At 47.8% G+C, this 26,668-nt stretch overlaps 1 protein-coding gene across 6 annotated transcripts in view; it reads left to right on the top strand.

Moving 5' to 3' along the window:
- LOC136612061 (collagen alpha-1(VII) chain-like) overlaps nucleotides 1-26,668 on the top strand; it is a 268,004-nt gene that overhangs the window by 157,765 nt on the left and 83,571 nt on the right. For all 6 annotated transcript variants that reach the window (XM_066592145.1, XM_066592146.1, XM_066592144.1 and 3 more), the window contains 8 exons: nucleotides 3,248-3,292; nucleotides 3,390-3,425; nucleotides 3,544-3,588; nucleotides 6,863-6,898; nucleotides 16,417-16,452; nucleotides 17,012-17,044; nucleotides 24,885-24,956; nucleotides 25,668-25,727. In XM_066592145.1, coding sequence (XP_066448242.1) covers nucleotides 3,248-3,292; nucleotides 3,390-3,425; nucleotides 3,544-3,588; nucleotides 6,863-6,898; nucleotides 16,417-16,452; nucleotides 17,012-17,044; nucleotides 24,885-24,956; nucleotides 25,668-25,727 — 363 coding nt within the window. The remainder of the gene's footprint in view (nucleotides 1-3,247; nucleotides 3,293-3,389; nucleotides 3,426-3,543; nucleotides 3,589-6,862; nucleotides 6,899-16,416; nucleotides 16,453-17,011; nucleotides 17,045-24,884; nucleotides 24,957-25,667; nucleotides 25,728-26,668) is intronic.

Consider the following 26,668-nt stretch of genomic DNA (forward strand, 5'->3'; position numbering starts at 1 on the left):
CTGCATAGATACGATACTGGAACTGAAGCTACTCCATAGATAAGATATCAGAACCAAGCTTACTGTGCAGTTATGAGAACAGGACCAAATTTACTATGCAGATACTGTACTAAAACTAAGATTACTATATAGATGCAGAACCAGAACCAAGCCTCTGCCTCTGTCAGAATTATAATTATATATCCACTACCAGTATGAAAAAAAGACATAGATCCATTAAAATAGCATCTAGTAGACATACAATTATGTCACCATTCTTGTAGTATACCTTTGAAAACATGGTGCAAATCCAGCCTTAAGTGCCGGGTGGCCAATCTTCTGTTAATTTACGGACGGTTCACAAAAACCCATAGTGTCCAGTAGCAAAAACACTGTCCATAAAATGTATCTTCTATTTCCTAAAGCTGGCACTGTGCATGCACAGTGCGAGAACAAGGCCTCTAAGGTAACATCTAGGAGAGGGAAGGTAAAAGTATTTTAGGTTACGTTCATATGTACTGGATTATGGTACGCAGGGGTGTAACTATAGAGGATGCAGGGGATGCGGTTGCACCCGGGCCCAGGAGCCTTAGGGGCCCATAAGGCCTCTCTTTTCAATATAGGGAACCCAGTACTATGAATAAAGCATTATAGTTGGGAGCCCTGTTACAGGTTTTGCATTGGGGCCCGGAAGCTTCAAGTTACGCCTCTGATGGTACGAATATTCTGCAGCAGAACATCTGCACCAAAACAACCACAAAAAAATGCATCAAAATCCATGCTATTGGTGCAGATTTCAAAACGGCTTTTGATGTGGATCTGCAGCAGAGTTTTCCCTTTTAATTAAAGAAATGAAATCTGCTACAGATCCACATGAATAATCATGTGGAAATCCACACCAATGGGGTGGACTTTGACACTTTGTTGTTGTGGTTTTGGTGCAGATTTTTCACTGCAGAAAATCTGCACTTTTTTTCTGCTGTGTGTGAATGTATCCTATGTAACTGATTTAGGCCTCCTGTCCACGGGGAAAATCAGGCCCGCTACGGATTCTCCATGGAGAATCCGTAGCGGGTCCCTCCTGCCCCGTGGACATGAGGCATAAAAATAAGAATTAACTCACCTCTCGCCCCCTCCGGATCTTCCCTTCGCCGCGGCTTCATCTTCTCTCCGTCGCGGCCGGATCTTCTTTCTTCGGCTCAGCGGATGCGCAGGGCATATCGGTTGCGTGCCCCGCGCATGCGCTGGCCCGAAGAAAAAAGATCCGACCGCGACAGAGAGAAGATGAAGCCGCGGCGAAGGGAAGATCCGGAGCAGGTGAGTAAATTCCAATTTTGGTCTCCCGCGGATCCGGACGGCTTCCATAGGCTTTAATAGAAGCCCGCGGGAGCCGTCCCCGTGGGAGACCCGCACGAAAATGGAGCATGGTCCAGATTTTTTCATGCTCCATTTTTTTTAAAATCACTTTTATTGACCATCCGCGGGTATTTATTTACCCGCGGGTGGTTAATGCATCCCTATGGGATGCGGATCCGCGGGCGGGAGAAGAGTTAAAATCCGCTGCGGATTTTAATTCTTCTTTTGCCCGTGGACATGAGGCCTTAGTAAGCATGTCTCAAACATCTTAATATGTTTTAACATACTTGCTAGTTTTCCTTACATGCACACAGACAGCAATGCATATATACATTTATATATGCTGTAAGGCCCTGTTCACATGGCATACTTTTGACTTCTATTCTGCAACAGAATCTGTGCCATTTTAAAATTCAATTGAATGTTGTGGAAATCTTTTTTTTTCTGCAATATATATCTCAAAATCTCCACCATTTGAACTACAGTGCAGATTTTCAAATGCGCCTCATGAAAAAAAAGAATTGTGGCACAGGTATCATTTTGGGTGGCTGCATGCTCATCTGCCTCATATATTGGGGCTAAATCGTCATACTGATCCTCATGCAAATCTGCAGCAGAATTTTAATGCTCAGCCTCAGATTTATACCGCAGATTAACTATCAGACCCAGGGGCGTAACTAAAGGCGCAGGTGCCTGGGTGCAAAAGTTCAGCTGGGCCCTCTCACTCCGTCCATACTTAAACTGCGATACATACAGCTGCAAAATGAATTTACATACTTGATCAAGCCCCTTGGCGTAAGCTTTCCAAACATGACTCATTTCGTGGATTACATAAAAATTTGTTTGCAGCCCCTTAGGCTAACTCCACATGGGCAAGTGCGATATAGGGCCGTGAATCCTGCCTCAATATCGCACTCCCCACCATGTGAAATACCAAGGGATGTAAGGCATTTTCATGGCCAGCTTCCAAAAGCCTATGCAGAAATTAGTAGGTCAGCACCACCAAAACCCTATTAAAAGCCTAACCTATAGCCACCCTGACATGTTTCGCCTTAAAGGGGTTGTCTCGCGGCAAACATCAAAATTTTACATTAGCCCATTCCCCCTGTTACTCCCCTGGCATAAAATAGCATTTTAAAGCGGTTTTTAAACCGCTTGCTACTCACCGATGTGATGAAAGATGAACTTATAAAATTCTTCTCCCAAGATGGCCGCCGATCCTTTCCCAGGTGCACCGCGGGTCTTCTCCCATGGTGCACCATGGGCTCTGTGCGTTCCATTGCCGATTCCAGCCTCCTGGTTGGCTGGAATCGGCACACGTGGCGGGGCGGAGCTACGAAGGGGGCGGAGCCAGAACGCCCCTCGTGCCCGGACCGTCCAGAAGGGAGAAGACCCTTCTGCGCAAGCGCGTCTAAAAAAGCAAAAAGACCCCGAAATTAGACGGAGCCATGGAGACGGGGACGCTAGCAGCGGAGCAGGTAAGTGAATAACTTCTGTATGGCTCATATTTAATGCACGATGTATATTACAAAGTGCATTAATATGGCCATACAGAAGTGTATAACCCCACTTGCTTTCGTGAGACAACCCCTTTAAGGTGTCCTTAGGGGGAACAACAACCAGGGCTTTAGCCCGTAAGGCGAAACATGTCGGTGGGGCTAAAGGTTAGACTTGCACAAGTATGAACCCCATTTTGTTGTTGATTTGCACAACATATTTCACCCCTTTTAATAAGCATGGGGAATTCCACTGCAGACCTGCAGCAAAATCCATGACAAATCCGCATGTAACACGTACAGTGTGGGACGTGCATTTGTTGGGGATTTTACTGTGAAATTTCGTGTGGCCATACCCCAACAAAGGAACATACAAATTTAAATAAAAACATTGATTCTTTTTGTTTTACGTTTAGGGCATGCAGGGTTTACAAGGCATTGATGGAGCAGCTGGTTTAAGGGTAAGTAAAAATATTATTTTAAGCAGATGCAAATAAATAGGTTTAAGAAAGGATAAGGATTGTTCATATAACATTACACTATTTCTATTTTCTTAAGGGAAAGAAGGGTCAAGATGGAGAGAAAGGTGAAAAAGTGAGTACAATATGTCCTCATGATTAGTCTGATACCTAATTTATAGAGTCTTTATGACATTATTTGTATATACTGTATATTGTACATGTCTCAAATATTAAGTAATATTTACTTGCAGGGAGAACGTGGTGATATCGGACCTATTGGACCTTCTGGAAGAGCTGTAAGTGAATAACTGGAGTAGCTGCAAGTTAATAAATGTATATTATACAGTATTTGCTTTTTTATTAACATAATCTTGCTGTGTATGATGTCTTATGAAAATCTTTCATACAGTATAATAATAATTTTTAGATAAATTGGGTTTTGAGTTTTGGGTTGAAACATTTTTTTAATGACAAAGTCTACTGATACAAAAGAAAACACTCGTTCTGCACATCCAACAAATAAATGTTTCCTTCATCCCCGCTAGTTAAAAGAATTCCCTGCTGCTACATCTGCCACATCTGTGGCAGATGCAGCAGAGGAATTCTTCAATCCTCTACCACAGCTGTTACACGTCAGAGGATTCTGCTGCCGGCAATTGATTTGACGGAAGGGCTTTGAATATAAGCCCTTCCCTGAAAATCAAGTAAAAGTGGTTTAAAAAACAAAAAAAATACTCACCTCCCTTCAGCTGCCAGGGCACAGCCGCCTCTTCTCCTGCTGTCCCCTGCACTGTGGTGCTGATTTATCAGCAGGCGGGGATTTAAAATCCCTGCTTGCTGTAATAGCTGAATGTGATTGGCTGCGGTGCTCAGCCAATCACAAGCAGCTCTTGCCCGTCATTCATTTGGGGAGAGTTGCCTGTGATTGTCTGAGCATCTCAGCCAATCATATTCAGCTCTTTCAGCAGGACAGGATTTTAACTCCCCACCTGCTGATAGATCAGCACCACATTGCAGGGGATAGCCCTTCCCTGAAATGAATTGCGGGCAGCAGAATCCTCTACCGCAGCTGACATGTGTGACAGTTGCGGTAGAGAATTGAATTCCTCTGCTGCATCTACCACAGATATGGCAGAGGTAGCAGCAGGGAATTCTTTTAACTAGTGGGGATGAAGGAAACATCTGCCACATGCGGCAGATGTGTTCTTCATCCCCGCGGGGGACACAGCAGCGGCGGACAGGTAAGTAATTTTTTCTTTTTTTACACTAAAATGTTTCTTTTACAGGGAAGAGCTTATACGTAAAGCCCTTCCCTGAAAAAGAGTGCAGGGGTGCCTGCAGACCATTGTTTTCAATGGAGCCGCTGGCAGCAGCCGTGGCTCCATTGAAAACAATGCGTGCATTTCCTATGGTACACGCATGTCCTATCTTTGCAGGCACGCACCTGCAAAGTACGGACATGAGCACACACTATAGGGAATGCATTGTTGCAAATAAAAGCGTGTTTTTGTGCGTGCATATGTACGCACAAAAGCACGCTCGTATGAACGCACCCTAAGGGCTTAGTCAGACGGGCGTTTTTTTGCGCGATTTGCGCATGGTATCGGACACATGAGTGCTTTTTATGCGCTCGTCTGATAAATTATAGAGCAGAAATCGCAGATCGCACCTACCTGCGATCTGCGATTCCTGTTCTCTTCTCTATATGCGCTCAATGGGGCTGGCGGCAGCAGCGCCGACCCCATTGAGAACATATAGTAGACAAATCATTCTCCTCTGCCACAGCTGTAACAGCTGTAGCAGAGAAGAATGATGTTTGCCCATTGAATTCAATGGAGCCGGCAATACAGCCGGCTCCATTGAAAGCAATGGGCTGCCAACAAGCGCGGGATGAATTGTCGGGAATGGCTTAAATATATAAGCCCTTCCCTGCAATTCATCCAAAAATGTGTAAAAAAATAAAAAAAATATATACTTTCCTTGTCCCGCTAGATGGAGTTCAGCGCGGCCGGCCGGCAGTCCTCCTGAACTGCTCTCTGTAGTATTCAGCAGCCGGGGATTTAAAATCCCCGCCTGCTGAATGAACTGCCTCTGATTGGTCACAGCCTGACCAATCAGAGGCAGCTCTCACTCACACCCATTCATGAGTTCATGAATCGGTGAGTGAGTGCTGCCTCCGATTGGCTCAGCGCAGGGACCAATCAGGGGCAGCTCTCACTCACACCCATTCATGAATTCATGAATGGGTGTGAGTGAGAGCTGCCTCTGATTGGTCAGGCTGTGACCAATAAGGGGCAGCTCATTCTCTGAGCAGTTCAGGAGAACTGCCGGCCGGCCGCGCTGAACTCTGTCTGCCGGGACAAGGTGAGTATATATATTTTTTTTATTTTTACACATTTCTGGATAAATTGCAGGGAAGGGCTTATATATTTAAGCCCTTCCCGACAATTCACCGTGAGATCGCCCGCAGCGCATTGCTTTCAATGGAGCTGGCTGTATTGCCGGCTCCATTGAATTCAATGCACTGGACAGCTCCGGCCCATTTCTATTGAAACGCGGCTAGGAGCAGTTTTTTCAGGCGATTTTTCAGCCCCGGTCACGCGATTTGTGGATGCGCATCCATCATGCGATCCGCAAATCGCGGCAAAAAACGCCCGTGTGACTAAGGCCTGAATGTGTATGAGTACTCTTGCCATGGATTTCTGCTACATATACATCCATGAAAGAAAAATGAAAAGTTACTAACACATAAGTGTACACAAATCATATTAATAACTCTGAGATTCTTCTATCATGCCTCAATAATCACATTAGACACCCCATAAAGATTCCATCACACACTTTTTTTCGTAGCATTTTCTAACAGAATCACAAAGGCAGGACTCCAGTGGGCAAAAGAGCACAAAAAATTGGATAACTGAGCAGTGGAAAATATTGCCTGGTCAGATAATGGAGGGGGCAGAATTTGGCACGGGCCGCATAAACAGATCATCCCCCCTGTCAGCTGTTCAAATTATGTCAATACCTGCATCTAATTTGCAGAAATTGCAAGAACCTATTTTGTTCACATGGGCTAATATTCCTGCAGAATAGTAGAATCTATGTCAAGATGAATTGCTTCTGTTCTGAAGGCCAAAGGGGGTCCTACTTACTTCTAGATGGATATCTTTAATGATCTAACCCTCCTCTGCTTTGCCTCTGGTTTTTGAGTTTCCAAGTAACCAATTTCGAGATATACAAATATGAGTAAGGGCTCTTGTACATATTCATGGAAACCATAGGCTGTGCACTGTTATACATTCTTCATCAGACTCCGTCTATATGGAGATATACTTCCTTAGAAGCCAAGCCTCTACTTCTGTATATGTGCTATCTGACTGAGCATGGCAGATTTATTTTGTTGGATTTATGTTTATAAAATCACAGTCCCGCAGAGATACAGTAGAGGCCTCATGGACCTTTACGGCAGCCCTATTACATCACTGTAGAAAACCATAAAAGGCTGTGGAAATGAGTCCTTGCCTAGTCTCTATTTTCATAATGCTAAGTTCTATTAATTATTTTTAACAGGGACTTCCAGGTCCTACAGGACAAAAAGGAGACCAGGTAAGTAAAAACATTTACATTAAACATGAAGACGGATACACTTTTATATCTGTTGTCTTTCAGCTTTTCAGTTTTGAGTTTAAATCTAACTAAGGCCACATACATACTGTAGTTTACATTGTCTAGCGGTGCTTCCTCTTATAATAAAAGGACATGTTTAAAGGTAATCTGTCAGCTACTTTGGGCCCAATAAACTAAGCTTATGGGCTCAAAGTAGCTGACCCGCTAAATCTGGGAATGTAAGTTTTATACTTACCCTCCCCACCGTTCCCCTAGTGTCAGTGCTGAATTCAGCTGCAGCAGTCAGTGCATTGAATGGCATGCTATGGTAAGTAGTCCTCCCAGTCTAAGTTTAGAATGAGAGGACAACTTAGTGTGCCGCTCAAAGCACCGACACCTAGGGAATGGCAGGGAAGATAAGTATAAAGCTTACATTCCTGCACTCAGTGGGGCAGCATAGCTTATAGGGCTCAAAGTAGCTGACAGTCTCTTTAAGCCAACTACCTTAAAATTTACTGTATATGCTTGAAAAAGACGGCTGTGTCCGTTGAAACGCGTCGCATTAATAAAGTGGAATATTAATATAGACTGTGGTCCTGGTTCCGGAGCGCGGGGGTTCTTTTTTCTTGTTTGCCATTTTGGATATTTGAAGCCCATGCGAGGGCTTTCTACCTCGGGACGTCTCTCCTAGGATTTAGGATTGAGGACCAGGTTCCTTTTTGAGAAGCTATCGTGGAAACGGGGTGCCGGTGGCTCCTTTGTGCAGAGGGGTCCGCTGTGCACCAGGTGTGTGGACACTCACCATTTACTATATTTGATTATTTTTTTTATTATATGTGAGGCGCTGAGATTCTGTTTTTCCTTTCATTGATACATAAATATTGTTTCAATGGTAAGACAAGGAAATGGAATATAGATGTTTTATGTCCATCCTGTAAAATTCTGTATATTTGACCAGGTGGCTGGTAAGAGCTTGTACAGAAGGTACTGTGTTGCTAAAGGAGTGTTGCCAAACTACTCTTCAGTTATTTCTGGATAACTGATGCAAAAATGGATGAACATTTTTACAGATTTGTAGCCCTACCACCTAATAAAGCCCTCTCCCCTTCAAAATTGGCCAATATAAATCAATGGTAGTACATCATTTTAGCTCCAAAAATTAATGTAGTCATCTACAAAAATACAACCTCTTAATACATCTAAATACTTCCCCTTGCCTCTGAATACACACCAGTTGCAGTATACAGAGGAATGAGACATATTAAGGGGCAGCTTACAAACAGTAAATATATAGCAGTAGAAGCAATACATACACAAAAAACTATTTGCCCTTCACAGTAGTCACTCAAACTCCCCATTCCACTATATAGCTGGGTATACATTTAGTATTAGGCAGGCAGTCCCCATTACCTTTCTTCTCCAGTGGCTTTTATGGTGATCCAAGCCATCCGAGAAAGTTTCAAGTTTCCAGCAATACACTGTGACGTGAAGCACATACGGTTGCCTCCTATCACATTTTGCTCTGACAACTCCTCCAGTCCCCAGCCCAAGCCTGGGACTGTGGAGATAGACTGAAAGGTAAAGGAGGCTATGAGGATACTGTCATAAGTAGTACTGTATCACTAGAAACATAGTGTAAATGTGAATGGCCGCCGACAGGTGAATGGAGCCTGGAGCTCACTGATTTTCTGAGCAATGCTTGCTCTTGCCTCTCACACCCACAAACTCTCAGAAATGTAAAGAGGACAGAACTGATCATCACTAATGACTACTAGGCCTTGGAACCTGTGCTGTTCCTGTCACGCTCACTTATGTCCACATGGTCGCGTTTCTGTGCAATACAATTGGGCTGGTGGCAAGCTAGAAAGAGTCGCAATGATTGGGTGACAAGACTCTCTGGTCGCAGATCCTGCCTCTTTGTGGTCTCCTATTAGTGGCTAACTGCTTAGTTTCTATGGAATCAGAATTGCACTGTGCACATCAGTCCTTTTGGTGCTTGCACAGTGCAAAAGTTGGGAAAAAAATAAAAATCACGAATGGTATTTTTTTCTGCTGGAAAGTACGAATGGAAGAAAAAATACCCTGTTTTTGCGGACTAGCTGTGAATTTACAGATGGTTAGCAACCTTTTTTCTGAAGGTGTCTGGCTCTAATCACAGTACTTTAACTGTTTAAGTGCAATGGTCAAAGTAGAAAGAGATGTCTAAACAGCTATCAGGAGAGTAGAGCCCTCTAGCACCCTATTGGCCCACCCAAAACTCAATCATGGGGTGCCTTGTGAAACCTTCCACATATGGATGTCTATTAAAGGGCTGAACAAACTACCAATATAAGTATAATTTACTGCATTACTGATGTATTGCAGTATATTGTGTAAGTATATTGTCTATGGGGACTAAAAAAGTAAAATTGACTTATTTTAAAAAGTGTAAATATTAGAAAAAATAAAAAAATATAATAAGTTCATAAAAGCCTTTTCACAATTTTTATATAATAAAAATAAAATCAATAATACATATTAACATAACTGGTATTGCCACATCTGTAAAAGTCTGAAAAGAAATATGAAAATGTTTTATCACACTTGGTGAAAACCATAAAAAAACAAAAAAATACACAATGCCGCAATTAGAAAGTTGAAGAAAAAACTGATCAAAAATCCACATATATCCGATATTGGTAACAATAAAAAAGAAAAACAAGCACCCAGACAGCTCCATTGAAGGAAAACTCAATAAGTTTTTATATTTGCAAGCTTTATATTTATTAAAAGTAGTGAGACATAATAAAAATTATATACATTTGCTTCTGCTGTAATTGTACTAATCTGCAAAATAAAGTTAGTATGTCATTTTTAACACATTATGAATACTGTAAAACTAGAAAATTACATAATTGCATTTATTAACATTTTACCACAAAATGTTGAAAGGTTTTTCAATGCATTATATGGTATACTAAATGGCACCCCTGAAAAATACAACTTGACAACTTGTCTTACGAAAAACAAGCTCACATATGGCTGTGTCCACAGAAAATTTAAAAAAAAGATATGGTTTTCTGAAAATGGGGATGAAAAGATGAGAAATGGCTGGTCCTTACAGGGTGAAACTATTTAGTAAACCTCAAGATTAGAGATGAGCGAGCACCAAAATGCTCGGGTGCTCGGTACTCGGGACGAAATTATCGCGATGCTCGAGGGTTCGTTTCGAGTAACGAACCCCATTGAAGTCAATGGGCGACCCGAGCATTTTTGTATATCGCCGATGCTCGCTAAGGTTTTCATTTGTGAAAATCTGGGCAATTCAAGAAAGTGATGGGAACGACACAGCAACGGATAGGGCAGGCGAGGGGCTACATGTTGGGCTGCATCTCAAGTTCCCAGGTCCCACTATTAAGCCACAATAGCGGCAAGAGTGGGCCCTCCCCCCCAACAACTTTTACTTCTGAAAAGCCCTCATTAGCAATGCATACCTTAGCTAAGCACCACACTACCTCCAACAAAGCACAATCACTGCCTGCATGACACTCTGCTGCCACTTCTCCTGGGTTACATGCTGCCCAACCCCCCCCCCCCCGCCCCCCGCACGACGCAGTGTCCACAGCGCACACCAAAGTGTCCCTGCGCAGCCTTCAGCTGCACTCATGCCACACCACCCTCATGTCTATTTATAAGTGCGTCTGCCATGAGGAGGAACCGCAGGCACACACTGCAGAGGGTTGGCACTGCTAGGCAGCAACCCTCTTCAAAAGGGGCGGGGCGATAGCCCACAATGCTGTACAGAAGCAATGAGAAATATAATCCTGGGCCACCGCCATCAGGAGCTGCACACGTGGGCATAGCAATGGGGAACCTATGTGCCACACACTATTCATTCTGTCAAGGTGTCTGCATGCCCTAGTCAGACCGCGGTTTTTATCAATAGTCACAGGCAGGTACAACTCCGCAATGGGAATTCCGTGTGCACCCACAGCATGGGTGGCTCCCTGGAACCCACCGGCTGTACATAAATGTATCCCATTGCAGTGCCCATCACAGCTGAGGTAACGTCCGATTAAATGCAGGTGGGCTTCGGCTCACACTGCATGCCCCAGTCAGATTGGGGTTCTTTAGAAGTGGACACATGCAGTTACAACTCCCTGTGGACCCACAGCATGGGTGGGTGCCCGGAAGCCACTGGCGGTACATAAATATATCCCATTGCATTGCCCATCACAGCTGAGGTAATGTCATGTTTAATGCAGGGGGGCTTCGGCCCACACTGCATGCCCCAGTCAGACTGGGGTTCTTTAGAAGTAAACACATGCAGTTACAACTCCCTGTGGACCCACAGCATGGGTGGGTGCCAGGAAGCCACCGGCGGTACATAAATATATCCCATTGCAGTGCCCATCACAGCTGATGTAACGTCAGCTTTAATGCAGGTGGGCAAAAAATTAATTGGATTACACTGTAGGCAAGGGCCCCAAAAAATTGGTGTACCAACAGTACTAATGAACCTCAGAAAAATTGCCCATGCCCAACCAAGAGGGCAGGTGAAACCCATTAATCGCTTTGGTTAATGAGGCTTAATTTGTAACTAGGCCTGGAGGCAGCCCAGTTAAAATAAAAATTGGTTCAGGTGAAAGTTTCAACGCTTTAATGAGCATTGAAACGTATAAAAATTGTTTACAAAAATTATATGACTGAGTCTTGTGGGCCTAAGAAAAATTGCCCGTTCGGCGTGATTACGTCAGGTTTCAGGAGGAGGAGCAGGAGGAGGAGGATGAATATTATACACAGATTGATGAAGCTAAAAGGTCCACGTTTTTGATGGTGATAGAGAACAATGCTTCCATCCGCGGGTGCAGCCTACGTATTGTTTAGGTATCGCTGCTGTCCGCTGGTGGAGAAGAGAAGTCTGGGGAAATCCAGGCTTTGTTCATCTTGATGAGTGTAAGCCTGTCGGCACTGTCGGTTAACAGGCGGGTACACTTATCCGTGATGATTCCCCCAGCCGCACTAAACACCCTCTCTGACAAGACGCTAGCCGCAGGACAAGCAAGCACCTCCAGGGCATACAGCGTGAATTCAGGCCACATGTCCAGCTTCGACACCCAGTAGTTGTAGGGGTCAGAGGCGTCACGGAGGACGGTCGTGCGATCGGCTACGTACTCCCTCACCATCCTTTTACAGTGCTCTCGCCGACTCAGCCTTGACTGGGGAGCGGTGACACAGTCTTGCTGGGGAGCCAGAAAGCTGTCAAAGGCCTTAGAGAGTGTTCCCCTGCCTGCGCTGTACATGCTGCCTGATCTCCGCGCCTCCCCTGCTACCTGGCCCTCGGAACTGCGCCTTCGTTCACTAGCGCTGTCGGATGGGAATTTTACCATCAGCTTGTCCACCAGGGTCCTGTGGTATAGCATCACTCTCGAACCCCTTTCCTCTTCGGGTATGAGAGTGGAAAGGTTCTCCTTATACCGTGGGTCGAGCAGTGTGTACACCCAGTAATCCGTAGTGGCCAGAATGCGTGTAACGCGAGGGTCACGAGAAAGGCATCCGAACATGAAGTCAGCCATGTGTGCCATGGTACCTGTACGCAAAACATGGCTGTCCGCACCAGGAAGATCACTTTCAGGATCCTCCTCCTCCTCCTCAGGCCATACACGCTGAAAGGATGACAGGCAAGCAGCATGGGTACCCTCAGCAGTGGGCCAAGCTGTCTCTTCCCCCTCCTCCTCATCCTCCTCATGCTCCTCCTCCTCCTCCTCCTCCTCAACGCGCTGAGATATAGACAGGAGGGTGCTCTGACTATCCAGCGACATACTGTCTTCCCCCGCCTCTGTTTCTGAGCGCAAAGCGTCTGCCTTTATGCTTTGCAGGGAACTTCCCAAGAGGCATAGCAGAGGAATGGTGACGCTAATGATTGCAGCATCGCCGCTCACCATCTGGGTAGACTCCTCAAAGTTTCCAAGGACCTGGCAGATGTCTGCCAACCAGGCCCACTCTTCTGTAAAGAATTGAGGAGGCTGACTCTCACTGCGCCGCCCATGTTGGAGTTGGTATTCCACTATAGCTCTACGCTGCTCATAGAGCCTGGCCAACATGTGGAGCGTAGAGTTCCACCGTGTGGGCACGTCGCACAGCAGTCGGTGCACTGGCAGATGAAACCCATGTTGCAGGGTGCGCAGGGTGGCAGCATCCGTGTGGGACTTGCGGAAATGTGCGCAGAGCCGGCGCACCTTTCCGAGCAGGTCTGACAAGCATAGGTAGCTTTTCAGAAAGCGCTGAACCACCAAATTAAAGACGTGGGCCAGGCATGGCACGTGCGTGAGGCTGCCGAGCTGCAGAGCCGCCACCAGGTTGCGGCCGTTGTCACACACGACCATGCCCAGTTGGAGGCTCAGCGGCGCAAGCCAGCGGTCGGTCTGCTCTGTCAGACCCTGCAGCAGTTCGTGGGCCGTGTGCCTCTTCTCTCCTAAGCTGAGTAGTTTCAGCACGGCCTGCTGACGCTTGCCCACCGCTGTGCTGCCACGCAGCGCGACACCGACTGCTGGCGACGTGCTGCTGCTGACACATCTTGATTGCGAGACAGAGGTTGCGGAGGAGGAGGGTGGTTTATTGGAGGAAGCATACACCGCCGCAGATACCACCCCCGAGCTGGGGCCCGCAATTCTGGGGGTGGGTAGGACGTGAGCTGTCCCAGGCTCTGACTCTGTCCCAGCCTCCACTAAATTCACCCAATGTGCCGTCAGGGAGATATAGTGGCCCTGCCCGCCTGTGCTTGTCCACGTGTCCGTTGTTAAGTTGAGCTTGGCAGTAACCGCGTTGGTGAGGGCGCGTACAATGTTGCGGGAGACGTGGTAGTGCAGGGCTGGGACGGCACATCGGGAAAAGTAGTGGCGACTGGGAACTGAGTAGCGCGGGGCCGCCGCCGCCATCATACCTTTGAAAGCCTCCATTTCCACAACCCTATACGGCAGCATCTCCAGGCTGATAAATTTGGTTATGTGGACGTTTAACGCTTGAGCGTGCGGGTGCGTGGCGGCGTACTTGCTCTCGCGCTCCAACACTTGCGCTAGCGACGGCTGGACGGTGCGCTGAAAGACATTGGTGGATGGGGCCGAGCACAGCGGAGGTGAGGGTGTGGGTGCAGGCCAGGAGACGGTAGTGCCTGTGTCCTGAGAGGGGGGTTGGATCTCAGTGGCAGGTTGGGGCACAGGGGGAGAGGCAGCAGTGCAAACCGGAGGTGGTGAACGGCCTTTGCCCCACCTTGTGGGGTGCTTGGCCATCATATGTCTGCGCATGCTGGTGGTGGTGAGGCTGGTGGTGGTGGCTCCCCGGCTGATCTTGGCGCGACAAAGGTTGCACACCACTGTTCGTCGGTCGTCTGCACTCTCAGTGAAAAACTGCCAGACCTTTGAGCACCTCGGCCTCTGCAGGGTGGCATGGCGCGAGGGGCGCTTTGGGAAACAGTTGGTGGATTATTCGGTCTGGCCCTGCCTCTACCCCTGGACACCGCACTGCCTCTTCCAACCTGCCCTGCTGCTGCACTTGCCTCCCCCTCTGAAGACCTGTCCTCAGTAGGCTTAGCAAACCAGGTGAGGTCAGTCACCTCATCGTCCTGCTGCTCTTCCTCCGAATCCTCTGTGCGCTCCTCCCTCGGACTTACTCCAATTACTACTACCTGAGTGATAGACAACTGTGTCTCATCGTCATCGTCCTCCTCACCCACTGAAAGCTCTTGAGACAGTTGCCGGAAGTCCCCAGCCTCATCCCCCGGACCCCGCGAACTTTCCAAAGGTTGGGCATCAGTCACGACAAACTCCTCCGGTGGGAGAGGAACCATTGCTGGCCATTCTGGGCAGGGGCCCGGGGACAGTTCCTGGGAGTCTGCCTGCTCCTCAGAATGTGTCATTGTAATGGAGTGAGGAGGCTGGGAGGAAGGAGGAGCAGCAGCCAGAGGATTCAGAGTTGCAGCAGTGGACGGCGCAGAACTCTCTGTGGTCGATAGATTGCTGGATGCACTTTCTGCCATCCACGACAGGACCTGCTCACACTGCTAATTTTCTAATAAAGGTCTACCGCGTGGACCCATTAATTGTGAGATGAATGTAGGGACGCCAGAAACGTGCCTCTCTCCTAATCCCGCAGAAGTCGTCTGCGATACACCTGGATCAGGAGCTCGGCCTGTGCCGCAAGCCTGCTGTAACACTTAGCTGGCTGCGTATGAATTAGGACAACTACCCCCAGCAGAGACCCAATACACTTGTGGACAGGAATACAGCGGTGATGTAAGAGGCAACACAGAGGCAGAAAAGAATTTTGCACAAGCCTGCTGTAACACTTAGCTGGCTGCGTATGAATTAGGACAACTACCCCCAGCAGAGACCCAGTACACTTGTGGACAGGAATACAGTGGTGATGTAAGAGGCAACACAGAGGCAGAAAAGAATTTTGCGCAAGCCTGCTGTAACACTTAGCTGGCTGCGTATGAATTAGGACAACTACCCCCAGCAGAGACCCAGTACACTTGTGGACAGGAATACAGCGGTGATGTAAGAGGCAACACAGAGGCAGAAAAGAATTTTGCGCAAGCCTGCTGTAACACTTAGCTGGCTGCGTATGAATTAGGACAACTACCCCCAGCAGAGACCCAGTACAGTTGTGGACAGGAATACAGCGGTGATGTAAGAGGCAACACAGAGGCAGAAAAGAATTTTGCGCAAGCCTGCTGTAACACTTAGCTGCGTATGAATTAGGACAACTACCCCCAGCAGAGACCCAGTACACTGAGGACGGTCACAGGCAGCCCAAATAGATTTTTTTTCCCAAATGTTTTTGGAAAGGCCCACTGCCCATATACACTAAATATGTCTTCTGTCCCTGCCTCACCACTACTGGCCCTGGACAATGTAAAATTACTGCAGGACGCAATGCTCTGCACGGCCGATATACAAAAAAAAAAAATGTGCAACACTGCAAAAAGCAGCCTCCACACTACCGCACACGGTTAGATGTGGCCCTAAGAAGGACCGTTGGGGTTCTTGAAGCCTAAAATAACTCCTAACACTCTCCCTATAGCAACTTCAGCAAGACAGCACTTTCCATGAACTATGTCAGAATGCATCTGTGGCGAGCCGCGGGAGGGGCCGATTTATATACTCGGGTAACACCTGATCTCGCCAGCCATTCACTGCAGGGGGGTGGTATAGGGCTTGAACATCGCAGGGGGAAGTTGTAATGCCTTCCCTGTCTTTCTATTGGCCAGAAAAGCGCGCTAACGTCTCAGAGATGAAAGTGAAAGTAACTCGAACATCGCGTGGTACTCGTCTCGAGTAACGAGCATCTCGAACACGCTAATACTCGAACGAGTATCAAGCTCGGACGAGTACGTTCGCTTATCTCTACTCAAGATACATGCCCTGGAAAGTTTGACTGAACGTCAATTTATGTGGACATATCTGAATAGTAATGGTTGACTCATAGTTAACATTTGATCATAAACTGGAAATATTGTGTAATATATTGCTTTTTTGTAGGGAATCCAAGGTTTTCCAGGCGCTCCAGCAATGGGGGTAACCAATGATAATACTTACTCTATATATTTTCTTAGATCATCAGATTTATGTATTTTCCATTTATTTAATGAATTACAGTTCCTCAAAAGAAATTACAAAAAGCAAAAAAAATTATATACATTCAATATGTATTTATACAATTAGAAAAATATTTATTTAAGTATAAATGAATTGGAATATTTGTTTAACTCAAGTATTAAATTTGAATATTTTAGCTTAAAGCACAGCTGGCTTAATCCTAAAACAATAACCACAAATGTATGCATATACGTATAAATAAGGTACTCTACACTGCATAAGTTACTTAATATATGCGGTTTCTACAATACAAAGATTAATTTGACTAATATTTGGACTTTTGCAAGAAAAAACTAAATGTCTTTCTAATTTAAATTGTATTGCTTCTACAGTAAATCACAGAACGCTTGATTTACACTTATGTTAATTTATGGACAAGGATGCTCAAAAGTCTTGGATTTTTAGGACCAAGAAAAACATGTAAAAATAAATCATGTCAATAGTTTGATTTTTCCTGATTAAATGTTGTGTTCTGTAGGTAATTGGACCGACTGGTAAGAAAGGTATCAGGGTACGTATTAACAAATGAATGCATAACATGCCTCGAAGCATTTACTATATGGTTGCTATTGTTAATATAAAGTCTAACATAATATATATGACTGCTGTAGTGTATAAATAATAGCATTTTTGATATAGGGTTATAAATAGAGATGAGCGAACACCAAAATGTTCGGGTGTTCGTTATTCGGAACGAACTTCCCGCGATGTTCGAGGGTTCGTTTCGAACAACGAACCCCATTGAAGTCAATGGGCGACCAGAGCATTTTTGTATTTCGCCGATGCTCGCTAAGGTTTTCATGTGTGAAAATCTGGGCAATTCAAGAAAGTGATGGGAACGACACAGCAACTGATAGGGCAGGCGAGGGGCTACATGTTGGGCTGCATCTCAAGTTCACAGGTCCCACTATTAAGCCACAATACCGGCAAGAGTGGGCCCACCCCCCCTCCCAACAACTTTTACTTCTGAAAAGCCCTCATTAGCATGGCATACCTTTGCTAAGCACCACACTACCTCCAACAAAGCACAATCACTGCCTGCATGACACTCCACTGACACTTCTCCTGGGTTACATGCTGCCCAACCGCCCCCCCTCCCCCCCACAGCGCACACCAAAGTGTCCCTGGGCAGCCTTCAGCTGCCCTCATGCCACACCACGCTCATGTCTATTTAGAATTGCGTCTGCCATGACGAGGGACCGCAGGCACACACTGCAGAGGTTGGCACGGCTAGGCAGCGACCCTCTTTAAAAGTGGCGGAGCGATAGCCCACAATGCTGTACAGAAGCAATGAGAAATAGAATCCTGTGCCACCGCCATCAGGAGCTGCACACGTGGGCATAGCAATGGGGAACCTATGTGCCACACACTATTCATTCTGTCAAGGTGTCTGCATGCCCCAGTCAGACCGGGCTTTTTAATTCATAGACACAGGCAGGTACAACTCCCTATTGTGAAGTCCCTGTCGACCCACAGCATGGGTGGCTCCCTGGAACCCACCGGCGGTACATAAAAATATCCCATTGCATTGCCCAACACAGCTGAGGTAGTAATGTCGTGCTTAATGCAGGTGGGCTTCGGCCCACACTGCATGCCCCAGTCTGACTGGGGTTCTTTATAAGTGTACAGATGTAGTAAAAACTCTGTGTGCACCTACAGCATGGGTGGGTGCCAGGAAGCCACCGGCGGTACATAGAAATATCCCATTGCATTGCCCAACACAGCTGAGGTAGTAATGTTGTGCTTAACCCTTTCCAATCCAATTTGTATATGGTTTTCCTAGGGGGCTTACTCTTTTTCTGTCGTTATACAACGGCGCTATATGCTGGCTAAAGCCAGTACTGCATGAGCTGACACGTAGCATAGGCTCCGACAGCAGAGAGGCTGGCAATATACAGTAAGAGAACCCCGACGGACGTCTACCAACAACGGAGCTGTACAGCCTTAAACCCTAATGTCTTCACAGGTCACACAGTGGACTGGAAAGGGTTAATGCAGGTGGGTTTCGGCCCACACTGCATGCCCCAGTCAGACTGGGTTTCTTTAGAAGTGGAAACAGATGCATTTATAATTCCCTGTGGACCCACAGCATGGGTGGGTGCCAGGAAGCCACCGGCGGTACATAGAAATATCCCATTGCATTGCCCAACACAGCTGAGGTAGTAATGTCGTGCGTAATACAGGTGGGCTTCGGCCCACACTGCATGCCCCAGTCTGACCGGGGTTCTTTACAAGTGGACACATGTAGGTTAAACTCCCTGTGGACCCACTGCCTGGGTGGGTGCCAGGAAGCCACCGGCGGTACATAGAAATATCCCATTGCATTGCCCAACACAGCTGAGGTAGTAATGTCGTGCGTAATACAGGTGGGCTTCGGCCCACACTGCATGCCCCAGTCAGACTGGGGTTCTTTAGAAGTGGACACATGTATTAAAAACTCCGTGTGCTCCTACAGCATGGGTGGCTCCCTGGAACCCACCGGCGGTACATAGAAATATCCCATTGCATTGCCCAACACAGCTGAGGTAACGTCAGCTGTAATGCAGGTGGGCTAAAAATTAATTTGATTACACTGTAGGCGAGGGCCCACAAAAATTGCTGTATCAACAGTACTAATGTACATCCCAAAAATTGGCCATGGCCAGCCAAGAGGGCAGGTGAAACCCATTAATCGCTTTGGTTAATGTGGCTTAAGTGGTAACTAGGCGTGGAGGCAGCCCAGTGTAACGAAAAATTGGTTCAAGTTAAAGTTCCAACGCTTTTAAGCGCATTGAAACTTATAAAAATTGTTCAGAAAAATTATTTGAGTGAGCCTTGTGGCCCTAAGAAAAATTGCCCGTTCAGCGTGATTACGTGAGGTTTCAGGAGGAGGAGCAGGAGGAGGAGGAGGAATATTAGACACAGATTGATGAAGCAGAAATGTCCCCGTTTTGGATGGTGAGAGAGAACGTAGCTTCCATCCGCGGGTGCAGCCTACGTATTGCTTACGTATCGCTGCTGTCCGCTGGTGGAGAACAGAAGTCTGGCGAAATCCAGCCTTTGTTCATCTTGATGAGTGTTAGCCTGTCGGCACTGTCGGTTGACAAGCGGCTACGCTTATCTGTGATGATTCCCCCAGCCGCACTAAACACCCTCTCCGACAAGACGCTAGCCGCAGGACAAGCAAGCACCTCCAGGGCATACAGCGCTAGTTCAGGCCACGTGTCCAGCTTCGACACCCAGTAGTTGTAGGGGGCAGAGGCGTCACCAAGGATGGTCGTGCGATCCGCTACGTACTCCCTCACCATCCTTTTACAGTGCTCCCGCCGACTCAGCCGTGACTGGGGAGCGGTGACACAGTCTTGGTGGGGAGCCATAAAGCTGGCCAGGCCCTTAAAGACTGTTGCACTGCCTGGGATGTACATGCTGCTCGATCTACGCACATCCCCTGCTACCTTGCCCTCGGTACTGCGCCTTCTGCCACTAGCGCTGTCGGCTGGGAATTTTACCATCAGCTTGTCCGCAAGGGTCCTGTGGTATAGCAACACTCTCGAACCCCTTTCCTCTTCGGGAATGAGAGTGGGCAGGTTCTCCTTATAGTGTGGGTCGAGCAGTGTGTACACCCAGTAATCCGTAGTGGCCAGAATGCGTGCAACGCGAGGGTCACGAGAAAGGCATCCTAACATGAAGTCAGCCATGTGTGCCAGGGTACCTGTACGCAACACATGGCTGTCTTCACTAGGAAGATCACTTTCAGGATCCTCCTCCTCCTCCTCCTCCTCAGGCCATACACGCTGAAAGGATGACAGGCAATCAGCCGGTGTACCGTCAGCAGCGGCCCAAGCTGTCTCTTCCCCCTCCTCCTCATCCTCCTCATGCTCCTCCTCCTCCTCCTGTACGCGCTGAGAAATAGACAGGAGGGTGCCCTGACTATCCAGCGGCATACTGTCTTCCCCCGCCCCCGTTTCCGAGCGCAAAGCAGCTGCCTTTATGGTTTGCAGGGAATTTCTCAAGATGCATAGCAGAGGAATGGTGAAGCTAATGATTGTAGCATCGCCGCTCACCACCTGGGTAGACTCCTCAAAATTACCAAGGGCATGGCAGATGTCTGCCAACCAGGCCCACTCTTCTGAAAGGAATTGAGGAGGCTGACTCCCACTGCGCCGCCCATGTTGGAGTTGGTATTCGACTATAGCTCTACGTTGTTCATAGAGCCTGGCCAACATGTGGAGCGTAGAGTTCCACCGTGTGGGCACGTCGCACAGCAGTCGGTGCACTGGCAGCTTAAAGTGATGTTGCAGGGTGCGCAGGGTGGCAGCGTCCGTGTGGGACTTGCGGAAATGTGCGCAGAGCCGGCGCGCCTTTACGAGCAGGTCTGACAAGCGTAGGTAGCTTTTCATAAAGCGCTGAACCACCAAATTAAAGACGTGGGCCAGGCATGGCACGTGCGTGAGGCTGCCGAGCTGCAGAGCCGCCACCAGGTTACGGCCGTTGTCACACACGACCATGCCCGGTTGGAGGCTCAGCGGCGCAAGCCAGCGGTCGGTCTGCTGTGTCAGACCCTGCAGCAGTTCGTGGGCCGTGTGCCTCTTATCGCCTAAGCTGAGTAGTTTCAGCACGGCCTGCTGACGCTTGCCCACCGCTGTGCTGCCACACCGCGCGACACCGACTGCTGGCGACATGCGGCTGCTAACACATCTTGATTGCGAGACAGAGGAGGAGGAGGAGGAGGGTGGTTTAGTGGAGGAAGCATACACCTCCGCAGATACCACCACCGAGCTGGGGCCCGCAATTCTGGGGGTGGGTAGGACATGAGCGGTCCCAGGCTCTGACTCTGTCCCAGCCTCCACTAAATTCACCCAATGTGCCGTCAGGGAGATGTAGTGGCCCTGCCCGCCTGTGCTTGTCCACGTGTCCGTAGTTAAGTGGACCGTGGCAGTAACCGCGTTGGTGAGGGCGCGTACAATGTTGCGGGAGACGTGGTCGTGCAGGGCTGGGACGGCACATCGGGAAAAGTAGTGGCGACTGGGAACTGAGTAGCGCGGGGCCGCCGCCTCCATGATACTTTTGAAGGACTCCGTTTCCACAACCCTATACGGCAGCATCTCAAGGCTGATGAATTTTGCTATGCGGACGGTTAACGTTTGAGCGTGCGGGTGCGTGGTGGCGTACTTGCGCTTGCGCTCCAACAGTTGCGCAAGCGACGGCTGGACGGTGCGCTGAACTACACTGCTGGATGGGGCCGAGGACAGCGGAGGTGAGGGTGTGGGTGCAGGCCAGGAGACGGTAGTGCCTGTGTCCTGAGAGGGGGGTTGCATCTCAGTGGCAGGTTGGGGCACAGGGGGAGAGGCAGGGGTGCAAACCGGAGGCGCTGAACGGCCTTCGTCCCACCTTGCGGGGTGCTTGGCCATCATATGTCTGCGCATGGTGGTGGTGGTGAGGCTGTTGGTGTTGGCTCCCCGGCTGAGCTTTGCGAGACAAAGGTTGCACACCACTGTTCGTCGGTCGTCAGGCGTCTCTGTGAAAAACTGCCAGACCTTAGAGCACCTCGGCCTCTGCAGGGTGGCATGGTGCGAGGGGGCGCTTTGGGAAACACTTGGTGGATTATTCGGTCTGGCCCTGCCTCTACCCCTGGCCACCGCACTGCCTCTTGCAACCTGCCCTGCTGATGCCCTTGACTCCCCCTCTGAAGACCTGTCCTCCTGAGTAAGCGTTGCACACCAGGTGGGGTCAGTCACCTCATCGTCCTGCTGCTCTTCCTCCGAATCCTCTGTGCGCTGCTCCCTCGGACTTACTGCCCTTACTACTACCTCACTGCAAGACAACTGTGTCTGATCGTCATCGTCCTCCTCACCCACAGAAAGTTGTTGAGACAGTTGGCGGAAGTCCCCAGCCTCTTCCCCCGGACCCCGGGAACTTTCGAATGGTTGGGCATCAGTGACGATAAACTCCTCTGGTGGGAGAGGAACCGCTGCTGCCCAATCTAAGCAGGGGCCCGAGAACAGTTCCTGGGAGTGTTCCCGCTCCTGAGCAGGTGTTATTGTAGTGGAGTGAGGAGGCTGGGAGGAAGGAGGAGCAGCAGACAGAGGATTCGGATTGGCAGCAGTGGACGGCGCAGAACTGCGGGTAGACGATAGGTTGCTCGAAGCACTTTCTGCCATCCAGGACAGGACCTGCTCACACTGCTCATTTTCTAATAACCGTCTCCCGCGTGGACCCATTAATTGGGCGATGAATGTGGGGACACCAGAAACGTGCCTCTCTCCTAATCGCGCAGCAGTTGGCTGCGACACACCTGGATCAGGAGCTTGGCCTGTGCCCACACCCTGACTTGGCCCTCCGCGTCCTCGGCCGCGTCCACGTCCTCTAGGCCTACCCCTACCCCTCAGCATGCTGTATTACCAGTGATTTGATTTCACAGGCAGCTAATAAATTGGCGCAAGACTGCAGGCCAAATATAATTTTTTCCCTTTTTTGAAAACGAAAGGCCCCACTGCCTCTAGTGAATGAATAATCTAAGTTTAATAACTGTGCTGTTTTCCTGCTAATGTGTCACAGAACGTGAGGGTAGCAGAGTTATTAACTGTGGCAGAGCAGGTATTTTTTTTCCCAATTAAGGAAAGCAAATGGCGAAGCCAGGAGTAAAACGTAGCTGGGTGCGTCTGATTTTTACAGGTTGCACACGCAGCCGACACGTGTCCACCGGCGTTAGGACGGACAGAGGCAGGACAAATAGAATTATTTTCCGTTTTTTTGCACCAAAAGGCAGCACTGCGTATATTCTATGAACATGAGAAGTTTAATAACTGTGCTGTTTTCCTGCTAATGTGTCACAGAACGTGAGGGTAGCAGAGTTATTAACTGTGGCAGAGCAGGTATTTTTTTTCCCAATTAAGGAAAACAAATGGCAAAGCCAGGAGTAAAACGTAGCTGGGTGCGTCTGATTTTTACAGGTTGCACACGCAGCCGACACGTGTCCACCGGCGTTAGGACGGACAGAGGCAGGACAAATAGAATTATTTTCCGTTTTTTTGCACCAAAAGGCAGCACTGCGTATATTCTATGAACATGAGAAGTTTAATAACTGTGCTGTTTTCCTGCTAATGTGTCACAGAACGTGAGGGTAGCAGAGTTATTAACTGTGGCAGAGCAGGTATTTTTTTTCCCAATTAAGTAAAGCAAATGGCAAAGCCAGGAGTAAAACGTAGCTGGGTGCGTCTGATTTTTACAGGTTGCACACGCAGCCGACACGTGTCCACCGGCGTTAGGACGGACAGAGGCAGGACAAATAGAATTATTTTCCGTTTTTTTGCACCAAAAGGCAGCACTGCGTATATTCTATGAACATGAGAAGTTTAATAACTGTGCTGTTTTCCTGCTAATGTGTCACAGAACGTGAGGGTAGCAGAGTTATTAACTGTGGCAGAGCAGGTATTTTTTTTCCCAATTAAGGAAAACAAATGGCAAAGCCAGGAGTAAAACGTAGCTGGGTGCGTCTGATTTTTACAGGTTGCACACGCAGCCGACACGTGTCCACCGGCGTTAGGACGGACAGAGGCAGGACAAATAGAATTATTTTCCGTTTTTTTGCACCAAAAGGCAGCACTGCGTATATTCTATGAATAATAACTGTGTTGTGGCCCTGCCTATACAATTCTTTCCCTGCAGTATCAATGGAGGGTGCAATGGTCTGCAGAGGCGATTTTGAGAAGCAAAAAAAAATGCAGCACAGCTAACAGCAGCCTGGACAGTACTGCACACGGTTAAATATGGCCCTAGAAAGGACCGTTGAGGTTCTTGAAGGCTACACTCACTCCTAACACTCTCCCTGCCTATGCAGCACTTCTGTCCCTAATGCCAGGTGCAACGCTCTGCAGAGCCGATTTTGAGAAAAAAAAAAATTGCCACTGCTAACAGCAGCCAACACACAGCTATCAGTGGCCCTAATAAGGACCTTTGGGGGGTCTTGAAGCCTACACTAACTACCAATTCTTTCCCTACAGCAGCTCCGGTACAAACAGCACTGTCCCTCATCTAACTCACACGGCATCTGAGGCGAACCGCGGGAGGGGCCGACTTTTATGTTCGGGTGACACCTGATCTTCCCAGCCACTCACAGCAGGGGGGTGGTATAGGGCTTGAATGTCACAGGGGGAAGTTGTAATGCCTTCCCTGTCTTTCAATTGGCCAGAAAAGCGCGCTAACGTCTCAGGGAAGGAAGTGAAAGTAACCAGAACACCGCATGGTGTTCGTTACGAATAACGAACATCCCGAACACCCTAATATTCGCACGAATATCAAGCTCGGAAGAACACGTTCGCTCATCTCTAGTTATAAATGTAGACAATAATAAATATCACTTTTTTTGTTAGGGTGATCCTGGACCCACTGGTCTGCCAGGTCTTAAAGGCATCAAAGGAGATCAAGGAGACAAAGGAGTCAAGGTATAAACGCTGTTAAACACAGAACGATCATCTAACTGCTATGTTATTGCTGCTTGTCTTCTATGCTTCAAGTCCCAATGCTAGCTTAACTAAAACAGTTTGGAAACTAAAACTCATGGTGATGTTCTATAATATACATTTCTGTATCGGTCAGTAAACATTTTGTTTTTCAATTAAATTGCTGCTGGTGAAATGTAAGATCTTTTCCTAACCTTCTTACTGAGTTCACTGTTCTTTATGGGGTATTCTACTCCAAAATAGTGTATGGTCTGCCGTGGAGGACCTTCATTAAGCATTGTACCAGAAATTAAAGCCATTTGCACCATACAAGCCAGTTTCTAAAAGTAAAGAGTGGTTGTGGCTTTCTGCTTGGCCAGGATTTAGAGACATTTATGACATGTAGTTAAAAAAAAAATATTATAATAAGTAATCTATTGCAAAGTTTATCCAACATAAATATTAATAGCATGGCAACTAGATATGCAGTTAATGTCTAATTTGTGAGGGTGCAACCCCTGGTATATTTGGATTTTTTTAAGCAGCACTATTCCAAAACCCAACACTCTGTAGAAATGTATTACACTGTCTATACATGTATAAATGATGCTTTGTTTACGATTTAGACACAGCAGAGGTTTCATACTAAGAATTTTATATTTGCGTAGTATATATTAAGCGCATAAACATGTGAGTTAACTGTCTTTATTTTAGGGAGAACCAGGGTATGGAATACCTGGTCAGCCAGGATTACAGGGAGATCCAGGAGAAAGAGTAAGTAAAGTTACCATTGTTTCAGTATATATTCTGAAAAGGGCATCCAGTATACAAGCTTAAACTGTGCTTGCTTTATGTTAGGTCATAATTAGAGATGAGCAAGCACCAAAATGCTCGGGTGCTCGTTACTTGGGACGAAAATTTCGCGATGCTCGAGGGTTCGTTTTGAGTAATGAACCCCATTGAAGTCAATGGGCGACTCGAGCATTTTTGTATTTCGACGATGCTCGCTAAGGTTTCCATTTGTGAAAATCTGGGCAATTCAAGAAAGTGATGGGAACGACACAGCAACAGATAGGGCAGGCGAGGGGCTACATGTTGGGCTGCATCTCAAGTTCACAGGTCCCACTATTAAGCCACAATATCAGCAAGAGTGGGCCACCCCCCCTCCCAACAATTTTTACTTCTGAAAAACCCTGATTAGCAAGGCACACCTTAGCTAAGCACCACACTACCTCCAACAAAGCACAATCACTGCCTGCATGACACTCCACTGCCACTTCTCCTGGATAACATGCTGCCACCCCCCGCACGACCCAGTGTCCACAGCGCACACCAAAGTGTCCCTGCGCAGCCTTCAGCTGCCCTCATGCCACACCACCCTCATGTCTATTTATAAGCGCGTCTGCCATGAGGAGGAACCACAGGCACACACTGCAGAGGGTTGGCACGACCAGGCAGCGACCCTCTTTAAAAGGGGCGGGGCGATAGCCCATAATGCTGTACAGAAGCAATGAGAAATCCCATCCTGTGCCACCTCCATCAGGAGCTGCACACGTGGGCATAGCAATGGGGAACCCATGTGCCACTATTCATTCTGTCAAGGTGTCTGCATGCCCCAGTGAGACTGGGTTTTTTTATAAATAGTCACAGGCAGGTACAACTCCGCAATGGAAATTCCGTGTGCACCCACAGCATGGGTGGCTCCCTGGAACCCA

This window comes from Eleutherodactylus coqui, chromosome 2, assembly GCF_035609145.1.
Source record: "Eleutherodactylus coqui strain aEleCoq1 chromosome 2, aEleCoq1.hap1, whole genome shotgun sequence".
NCBI lineage: Eukaryota > Metazoa > Chordata > Amphibia > Anura > Eleutherodactylidae > Eleutherodactylus > Eleutherodactylus coqui.